This window comes from Heliangelus exortis, chromosome 10 (genome assembly GCF_036169615.1).
Source record: "Heliangelus exortis chromosome 10, bHelExo1.hap1, whole genome shotgun sequence".
NCBI classification, from domain to species: Eukaryota; Metazoa; Chordata; class Aves; order Apodiformes; family Trochilidae; genus Heliangelus; species Heliangelus exortis.
In genome coordinates, this window is record NC_092431.1 from 22,146,395 (window position 1) to 22,157,310 (window position 10,916).

Consider the following 10,916-nt stretch of genomic DNA (forward strand, 5'->3'; position numbering starts at 1 on the left):
ATAAGTTGTTGTTGCCTTTAATAATGCAGCCCATACATCACCAGAAGTATTTTGATTACTTTGATTTCAGAGCAATTAAAAATACCTGGCTTACTTCAATGATGGGCTGTCACTAAAATTTTAGTTTTATCTCCAAAACTCCAAGAGTGAGAGAAGGCAAGAGAAAGTCAGTGAGTGGAAGAAAACCTACTTTCTTTTCAATTCACTGTTATCAGCAGACATTCCCCTTCTGTGTCCTCTGTCTAGTATCCAGTAAAGCATTAGATTACTATAGTCCCACCTAACCCTATTTTCCCCTCAACCAACACATCTAAAACTGGCTGCATTATAGAAGCAAAATTACTTTCTTCAGAGAGCCCCCATACACATTAATTGTCTCAATACTGTCTACTTACTGAGCCAATGCCATCCATTAATGTCAGCAATGAAGCAACAACTCTTTTTTCTACTTCGTTCTGAGCTCCTTCTCTCTTTGGACAGAGTGCATCCAACTCATCTATAAATATAATGGAGGGGCGACTGGAAAAAAAGAATAACAAAAATTAGAGTGGTCAGGAAGATTTAAAACACCTTAGTAGAGAAGTGCAAAGTTGTTCACGGAAAACGAGCAGTTTCTGCAAAAATTAACAAGCATCCCACTCCTCTAGGCAGCCAAAAGCTTCAACCTTGAATATGATGTTAATCAAAGAAGTTACTACAATTATTAATATATTAGGCAAACTGATATCTTTAAGATGATCTCCATCTCCTTTTCTATGACTCTAGACTCAACACTAAGCATACTGATTTTGTAAGTGAAAAAATACCATTGTATTTGCCACTTCTAAAAATACAGTATGTGATAGTCTTTTGCTGATGTATTATGAACACTAATCATCTGGAAGACAAGTCTGCCTTAAGCAGGACTAACAAATTTGGGCAGAATGCCACCCTAATCCAGAGGCAGAAGAGATCAAGTACCAACACTAACTAGCTCCTTCAGAGCTGGCTTCCATGTCTCAGCACGGTACTATGCTGGCCTCCCAAGGCAAAACTAGACAGAAGAATTTGGATCCAGATGAAACTCTGGCTCATGCTTCCATCTGTTGAAATAAGCATACAATACACTAATGATACAGATGGAGCTATTTGGCACCATCTGTAACAGTCCATTAACAGGGGTAGTGTCCAAAAGCATTTAATAGGCATACTAGAATTTCACTGCTTTCCTTCTAGCTAAGCTCTATATAAACAGATTTATTTCCTTTTAAAAACCACTGCAGGAAAAAATTACAATTCAAAGACTCTTGCAAATGTTTTTCTTTTAAGAACATTAACGCTGGTACCAATACCGCAAATAAATGAACACAAATAAAATTAACCTAAAAGAACATACCACAGAGAAGCTTCAGCAAATATCTGACGCAACCTTGATTCAGACTCCCCGTAAAACCTACAATAATTAAAATATTTTAATAGAAAACATTTTCTGGCCTTTTCCAGGCAACTTGGAAAATTACTGCTTGTGCAATTCACAAAGCCATAGCGCACCCTTTCAAAGCTCATGAGTATATGCACATGAATAATAATCTTTATTTCCACAAGGACAAGAAATTAAGGTAAAATATAGCTAACTATCTACTATCTTATAAACAGAAAAAAGATTAAAGAAAAAAGCTTTTCTTTTCTGCATTGGAAACAATATTATCTGTATTTTTAAAGAACAGGGAGAAAAGGTTCCCTGGAGATATTATTGAGTGCAATATCTTAAATTCAAATATGCTTTAACAAGTCACTCTTCTTGTTGCAGAACTAACATGCAATTGCAGATGCAGTTTTAGTCCCCTCTTAAATTTAGTCCATGCCTTAAATAAATTTCTTAGCCAAATGGATGAACCTCTTTTATAACAAGAAGAAACATAAGCCTGATTTGACAGAACCCCTTCCCATTTGTTTTTGACTCTCTTGGGCAGATAGCCCATGGCCGACTCCAAATCTACATCTGTCCACAACAGATAGATGCCAGAACAGATTTGGGATAACATATTTATAGAATTAATGGAAATAAATTGGGCTGACTTACTTGCTTATTATTTCAGGACCATTAATAACGGTAACGTGAGCACCAACCTCGTTTGCAATGGCTTTGGCAATCATCGTCTTCCCCGTGCCTGGAGGGCCATATAACAGCACTCCTCTAGGAGGAGGGATTCCTTTAAACAAAAGCACATGCACACAAACAGAAAAGAAAGGTACTTGTGATAAATGCCAGACTGAACAACCTGCACTTGTGTATTTTACTGTCCCAGTCATTACCACTGTAACTTTCCCCCAACACCGACTCTTTTACAGACACATCATTTTGATAAAATTGTAGGCTTTAAGTGGCAAGGCCATTCCTATATGGAATCTACATTCTTTAGTTTCAAAATCCAAATGATTCTGTTTAAAGAGCAACATTTAAAAAGTGTTATATTTTTCAGTGGTTCAGCACTATAATTCTCCCTAAGCTTTACATGCTTGTGTGGTGTTTTTTTTCAAAACAGTTATCAGGCTAACGGCCTAACATCCATGAACACACTTAATGTTATGTTATTCATGATTCAACTTTCCAGCACCAGAAAACCACTTCTCTTCAACACACAAAAATATTTCAGAAATACCATGAGGATTGATTCAGGAACACTTAGGAAAAATGAAAAATATGCATCAAAATGATGACTTTGCTTCTTTAATGGCAAATGGAAAGAGCCAAACCAGACACATTCAGGTACAGAATGCAGAGGAAAAGGTACTACTGTGAACAGTTAGAACTGGGTAGAAACTATGGGTAACCACATGAAGAAATAACATGATCCCAGGTAAAGAGCCAAAAAAAAACGTTTCAGACCAGAGAAGGCAAATTAAATGGGCACAAAGCCGAAAACAGAAGGTGAAAAATTACAACACAAAAAGAAGAGACAAATATTTAACAAAGAACTGACCCTGGCAAAAAAGACACTGCTGAAACATGACCAAAGAGGAGTATTGGTTGTGCACTGTGACAGCAGACAGGAAATGATGCTCAAAGCACAGGGGACATCCCAGTGGTGACAGAGTATAATACAAACAGTGTGTACAGGAAGTCCAAGTCTTAGGAAGTAATACACTCAAAAAGAAAAAAGGATCTACTAACTGAGAGAGGATAGAAATGGAGTGTCTTTAGGGTCAGGTTACTTCACAATAATAGTCCATTAAAGCATGAAGCTGCTCCCTCCTGTGGTGCTTCTGCTACTGGCAAGAAACAGAGCTGCTGAACCAAAGGTCTCAGCTCAGCCAGCAGAAGGATTCTCAACATTTGGATTGTTATTAAGCATTCATAACTGGTGAGGAAACATCACCTATGTAATTACAGAGAATCTGATTAAGCACTTTTGGGACCAAGTATGAAGAATTCTGATGCTGAAGCAACCTTTCTGCTAGCACAAAACCACAGAGCAATGCTGAGTTTGAAGGTCAGCAAATGGAGCTGGAATACACAGGGATGCAGACACCTCACATCATCCCACTGACACCTGCCAATAACAGCCAAGCAACACACAGTGAAAGAGCCACCTAGGTCTTACAGAAATTGCTGCAGTGATCACCAAAATCACCTCCTCTCTAAAGTGTACGTGTGGGAAGAAATAAGGCAGAGAAATAAAAAGCCTCAATGACATGATATTGAAGAAATATTTATAGTCAAGTGCCCTGTCTCACAGTGAGGCACACCTAGACAAGTATGATGAGCAGACATGCCTGTGCTATGTACATATCCATCTGTGATAAACACACAGTACAGAGTTTTAACTTTCTCACAAAAATCCTCTAAATTCCTACATATGTATGATACAACTTTAGACATGACAAGAGTAATTGTGTTAGTCTTACCACCATGTAATTCTGCAGTAAATACACTGAGCAGCTTAAGTAAACAGCCTAGAATACATACTTAAATTTTTGCAGGAACCCTACAGCACACAGGCATAAAAAAAGAAGAAATAGTCTGGCTGCATTTCTCTCAGCTTAAAAAAATGTAATTAGTCGACTCTACTGAAACAAACTAAAATCCTGTGACAACATAAAAATCTGCACCTTTCAAATACCCGAGCACAGAAATCTCTCCTATGTTCTAAAAATTCTGCTTATGCATACCTGATTTTTCTTGGACACACATATTTTTTTACTACTGAATTATTTTTTCAACAAGCTAATCATAGCACCTTCATAGTATCCATACAATATAATTACGTAACAGATTGACATTGTTTCAACACCCAAGTATATCAGACCAGTGTTACACAAAATTCAGTTCAGATTCCTGGAATAACTTAGCTTCAAGGAAAAAAAAAATCATGTTAGAGTCAAAAAAAAACCCAACAGTATATCAAATGAAAAAAGCCATCTCTTAGGCTTCATACCGTAACTCTTGAACAGTTCAGGTTGCTTCAAGGGCAGTTCAATTGTTTCTCTAATAGTTCTGAGCTGGCTGCTTAAACCACCTATCATATCATAGGTGACTCGGGATTCACAGTCACCATCTTCTGATGCACTGGTCCTTGTTTCAATAAAATTGATTCTAGTTCTTGAAGAAATGAAATAAAAAGTGTCTGTATTGCTTATGGCTCCACTATTGCCAGTTAGTGGGAGTCCCTCGCCGCTGCCTCCTTTTCCAGCCAGCTCCCAGTCATGGGGGAGGTCTGCACCATCCCCCTGAGCAGAGTCTTGACCACTGGGTGCCACACCAGAACTGGGTGTAACTGGTGAACTGGGATCCTCTGCTTTGCTTGGTGTGCTCGTGGATGTAAGCTCTGGACTAGTATCCATGTCCATCTTGCTGAACTGTAAGGACAAATCCAAGGTACTCGTCTCCAGATCTGATCTCTCAAGGTCTGGCTCATGCATGTCACTGGGAATGGCACCGTGCTGGGCAGTCAGCTCTGCACCATCAGTTCCTTTTACTTTCATCACCACGATGTTACACAGTTTGCCATAGAAAGTGAAAGCCAAGAGGTTTCCTGGTAAAACTACCTTCCCCTCTATGAGAGTAAAAAAGAAAAAACAAGAAGAAATTTCAATAACATTAAGACATTCTTGTATCAGAATAATTCTTGACCAGGAAGCCTAAACAGTACTATCAATTAACATAACAAAAGCTAGTTAGGTAATTTCAGGTAATTTAAATGATACTTTTGTACACAAGCAGACTACACTGTATAAACATTCATCAGAATCATATGTATTCCCCTATATTGAGCTCATAAATAAATTGAGTATTTTAAATTTCATACATTATACGGAGGAAGATCGTGGAAATAGTATTGTAAGAGTACAGTAGTAAAAGTACTTTTAAAATTAAAAATTTTGTATTTGCTGTGTACCATGTAGTTTCACAACATTTAATGTGTACCCCACCTTCTTTGACAGTCTAAAAAAGGTAAGGTTTTAACATTTGTGTTGACAGAGAAAGGTCAGGAAATGTGAATGCACCCCACAGGCACAAAAGCAAAGGTAAAAATGTAAACAAGATTTATTATTTCCAGCCAAACTCACGAATTTGGAATGCAGTTCATATTTCCTGCCTCTTAGCATAGTGAAACTGTTATTAACTCCTGAACCAGAAGATTCCCTTTGAGTAGTACAAGTTGTAGTGAGTGCTTTCGGTAGCACTACCTTGTAAAACATCCCTTGCTTCTGGTTAAGAACATAAGAGGAAACTCTTCACTTTTCTATCCAAAACTTGATGATCTACTACAAAAATTATACTGTTAGAAGAGAAGCACTGAAACTTATACCTAGGTTTCTTAGTAGACAGACAGACATTTCCTCAGCATTAATGGTGGCATCTCTGTCCCTGTGGTAGGAAAAAAAAATAAAATAAACTTCTAAGCAGTACCACTTTGAAAGTAATAATCCTCACCACTAAAGCACAACAAACTGAAAAGATAGATGAGCACTTCACAGTCTTCAGATCATATCATCTTAACCCTGTGTCAGATATTAAACACACAGTAACGAAAGAAGCACATATATTTATTTTGAGTTAGTTTTTCCATACAATATACTGTAATAATCAATATAATAAGTTACATTTTTAATTTTTAAAGATGATTAATATGGGATGTACGCTTCTCATCCCACCAGGCAGAATGGCCATTACTACATTTACTAAATAGTAAAGCTGCAGCTTTTTCAGGTCTCTTTCAGCCCTACAAACACACACACACAGCTTGCACTGATTAAACTAGTGCCTTGAGCACTTGCAAAACGTGCATGTCTTCAGTACTACACATCCACTACCAAAACACTTCAAGTTTTCCTCCCAACACATTTTCTAGTCTTTTATTTGGTTTAAGTGACTCAATAGCCACTCAATAGCCCTAAGCCACTTCTCTCAGCAGCCCTGGCCAGGCCTGCAGCATTCTCTCAAACGCTGTCTCATAACTGGGGTTTAACACACGACTGAACATGTATGCTTTCAGCCTCAAGCAAACAAAAGGTGAAAGGTGTCTTACCTGAATTATATTCTCTGGTGTTCATGTTAAAACATTTTGCACCACATTTATGACTCACTAAGAGCCCAGACATCATTAACTCTCTCCTTCTCAGATACATTGTAATGTAGAAGGCTATGGTGATCCAATCATTTTTCAGTGGTGGTTTATCCATAAAATTTTCCTGTTTCATTTCTGGCTTTACCTTCTATTAAAGCCATTAAACTCCTTTTTTTAACTCCTGAGGACTCAGACCACACATCCTGTGCCAACCTGTATTAGCCTCAGACATCAGTGCTTCTATTTTCACAACCAAACAAAGGTTTCACTCCAGCCATTTCTTAGACAAAGGTCCACAATCTTTGTAAGCACTTGCAGCTGTGTGATAACAAGCATTACACCAGGAGCTGAGCAGCACAAAAGGGTTTTAAAGGAGGTACAGCTGCTGTAAATAAAAGGATAATCAACGGGGGGAGCTCTAGACCTAGAAATAAAAACCCATTCTACAATTCTATTGATCCAGAAAGCAACTTGAAGGAAAGAGGAGGATTTTGCTCCTTTAGAGAGCTCTCAAAATACCACAGTCTTTCCTGACAAGTAAACACATTGGCACTGTTGGGGTTCAAAAATGGGGATTGGTATTTTTTAACTGGAAGAAAAGTCAAAATTAGGCATACCAGCAACTCCCCAGAGGTATTAATTTGCAGGGAATGAGCTACACCTGTAAGCACACCTGAACTACATCTAGAAATCTAGGCACTACTTCGAGTAATGGGACTTCCATTTATTCTTCTAATTTCTGTTCTTACATGACAGGCTGATACTGTGGCTTGTAGTAAATTCAAGGATCAAAATAGACCAATTACAGTTTTCATGTTATCTCTCCTAGAGTAATTCTAGAAAAGCAGACATTTATATAAATTTTAATCTCATGGTACATGTGTATAACTCAGAGGTTACGTGAGGATAACGTGCAATCCTCAGAGCCTGACTCATGTCTGGCTGCAAGGGAAAACTAACTGCAGAAGAGTTTTTGACCTTGTCCTTAGCCTATTATTTCAGTAGAATTCACAGCTTTTAGGTAAAAACACACAGCATATTAATATGGGGAAACAAAAATAAATTAGGTTTAATTATTTAATGTGAGGTAGCTTTTAATAAAACAAGTGTTTTTAACCACCTCTATAACCAAGCAGGATATCATAATAATAAATCTTCCTATACGATTAAATTAGCCATAACAAAAGGCTATAAAAGTATAATTTTCTGGCTCACCAAAAAAGAGGGATGGAGGGCAAAGCAAGTTGATGCCAGGGATTCAGTGTACAATGCTGAATAAGTTAACCAGTGAAACTGGTTGTATTACTGACAAAAAGCAAGACTGCCTCACCAGCCTTTCTGAGAATCAGAGAGGACTCTCAGGACTAGAAAACAGCATCTGCCCCTTAAAAAGGACAAAAACAATGCCATGATTGAAAACACAGGTTTGACAGGGAAGTGGAGTTAATTTATAGAAATTCAAGTGTTGAGACACTTTCAAAAGTACACTGTAAAATAAAGTTATTTAGGAAATAACTATAATCAGATTCTTTATCAACTCAAATGCTGACTCTCTGAAATGCTATGAGAATGACAAATATAGGAAGTTATTCAGTGGATCAGTAAGGAAACCGCTAACTTCTCAAAGCATTAATGATTAAAAGACAACTATGATTTGTACCTTTTGCTCCCTTTTTTTGGGTGAATTTCAATTAAAACCCAAAAATACAGCCCTGAGAGTTTCCAATCCTAAAAAACACTCCATTAAGTAAAAGTGCAGCACAGCCATGCATATACAAAAGCAAAGCTTTGAAGGGAAGTGGTTAAAAAAATGATCACTTCCCTCTCCTGAGCCTGTCAGCCAGCAGTTCTCTTAAATAAAACAGCACTTTTCAACAGGAGTTTCTCAGGTAGTAGTTTGCAGTGTACTTCCTATTGACACAGCTGCAACACAGACTCCTTCTAACCTGACATCAACTCTGTGTGCAGAGATCATTCTAAACCTTCACAAGTGTCACCCAAGTTTAAAGAATCTGCCTTGATAGTGCAGTTATATATCCAAATGCAAGCAGCTTGACCTCTGCTTCAGGAGGTGCTGGGCTATCATTACTATTCATTAATTTAAAAGAAAATAAAGAATCTCTTGAGATTAATGAGCCTAGCATCATTACACTCTCCACGACAGCACCACTCCTCATTTGAGATTTTGTACAACTGCACTCCCCCCTCTCCTCAGAGGAGGCAGCAGATAGCCACCCATTACCAAAATTCAGTCTTAATCCTACAAACATCTACATAGGCTTGACTTTGGGTACTGATTTCACCAAAGCAAGAGAGAAAAATGGCATCTTCTAAGAGGCAAGAGTCTGCAGTAGCAGATACACCATGGTATAGCTAGGCTGTAAGAAGCTGCATACCTCAGCTTTACAGTGACTTCCTCTGCCTGGATGACAGCACCCGTCACGGGCTGCACAGTGACAACATCACCTGGATGTACCTTCAGGTTCTTCCGTGTGCTTTCACTCAGCCCAATCTTCCCACCTGGAAAGCCTGTGGTGGGCCAAGCAGTACAGACCTAGGAAGTGTTTAAAAGCAAACAACTGTCAGCTAAGATTTTTTTCCCCCCCCATTTCCAATCCTCCAGTTGAAGTCAGCCGTGTTTTATGACAAAAAATATGGGCAGAAGGAGTAGAAAAATCAAGTCAAAACCTGGTGCCACAGAGTAAAACACAGGAACTACTGAGTGCTTATACCATGATCCAAGACAATTTTCAAGAAAGTAAGGTTTATATTTTGCCTACAAAGGAGATGAAAAAAATCATCCAGGACTCTACACATTCTGCATATGACACAAAATCATGCACTATGCCCAGAGGGAAATGCTACACATCAACGAAAAAGATTGTACATGATTTCTCTGCAAATAAAATAGGTATGTGTGCACATGTAATATGCAATACATAATACTGTTATTTTCACACATGGCCTATAATTTTTTTGAACTAAATCATCAGCATTGATTCTTTCCAGTACTGAGAACTCACAGAGATGTAGCTACAGTCTAGAAAACATGAAAAAGCATATTCATTATCTTTTTAATGCATGCTTCATTCTCACTGTATGCTCCATTTTGCTCCCCAGGGAATACGACAGGAGCACACTGAAAGCACAAGGTGTAGCGACAAGGAACAGCCTCACCTCCTGTCGCCCACCGGCTGAGGAAAGCAGTGCGGGACGACCTATGCAGAGTCGTGCAGACTTCATGCTGCTCAGCGACAGCTGGGCCAGGGCTCTTCGCAACATTTTGGGAACTTTGTCATCTCCTAACGTTTTCAGGAAAAGAAAGTAAAAAAACCAAAACACAAAGAAACACCACATCATTTTTTCCTACCTGTCAGGCGAATTCAGTATTTCTCGTGCTCCCCAAAGCCCTGACAAGAGGCCACACCCAGCAGTGAGGGGAGCACCGGGACCCTCTCGGGGGGAAGCTGCGTTATAACGGGCACGCGCACCGGCCGTTAGCGACCTCGCCTCAGAGACCCCCCCAGCCCGGCAGTTCCCGCCTTGGTGAGGGGCCGGGGCAGCCCCGGGATCCCGGCTCTGCGAGGACTCCTTTCCAAGCGCTCCGCCAGCCGCAGGCCCTGCTCCCGCCGCCCGCATCTCCCTACCTGCCTCCACGGCCTCCACGACGCCCACCGCCAGCAGCTCGCCCTCCCCAGCCCCGGGCGGGGCGGCCCGCGGGGAGACACCTCCGCCAGGGACCGGCCGCCCCTTGCTCTTCCTTCGGGAAGAGGCCGACATGCTTCCTCGCCGGCTGCCGGCGAGCGGTTCCGGGAGCAGAGGCCGAGCCCTCCCTGGGGGCGGCGGCTTCCGGCTTCCCGCCGCCCTTGCCCGGCTCTGCCGTCTGCAGCGCCATGAGGAGGTTTTGGCGGGCGCTGCGCCGGACTCAGGGCTGGGGGACCCTAACGGGGCTACGGGAGAGGCCGGACAAGTTCGGGGGGGTGAGCGTGGACCTGGGCGAGCTGAGCCACCCCCTCCGCCTGGAGCCCACCGTCTTCGGGCGGTGGCTGAGGGGCAAGTGCGGGGTAGAGGCTTCGCGCGGTGGGGGGCGGCGGGGCCCCGTGGCGTCTGAGGCCGTCAGTGGAATCACCTCAGCCGCCTCCGCTGCGCTGGCCAGGCCGGTGGTGGTCGCCTTGCAGACACAGCCGTGTGGTGGAGGGTGTCGGCTGAGATCTGCTTATTTCCCTGTGCACATCCCAGCAAAGTCCCTCGTGTTCTGTGGAAATACCGCGCTGTATGACGCCATACGCCAGCTTGGCTGATGTGTGTCCCCAGGGCCAGAAGGACGTGGAGCTGCTGGAGCTATTTCAGACGAGGGCCACAAAG

The 10,916-nt window shown here is 41.2% G+C and overlaps 1 protein-coding gene across 1 annotated transcript in view; it reads right to left on the reverse strand.

The window, feature by feature from the left end:
* Positions 1-10,591, reverse strand: part of AFG2A (AFG2 AAA ATPase homolog A) — a 136,581-nt gene extending 125,990 nt beyond the window's left edge. Inside the window, 9 exon segments of the mRNA XM_071753880.1 lie at positions 396-519; positions 1,376-1,432; positions 2,063-2,192; positions 4,419-5,036; positions 5,793-5,851; positions 8,948-9,105; positions 9,729-9,853; positions 10,199-10,331; positions 10,333-10,591. Coding sequence (XP_071609981.1) covers positions 396-519; positions 1,376-1,432; positions 2,063-2,192; positions 4,419-5,036; positions 5,793-5,851; positions 8,948-9,105; positions 9,729-9,853; positions 10,199-10,331; positions 10,333-10,446 — 1,518 coding nt within the window. The 5' untranslated portion in view covers positions 10,447-10,591.
* Positions 10,592-10,916: the final 325 nt, after the last annotated feature.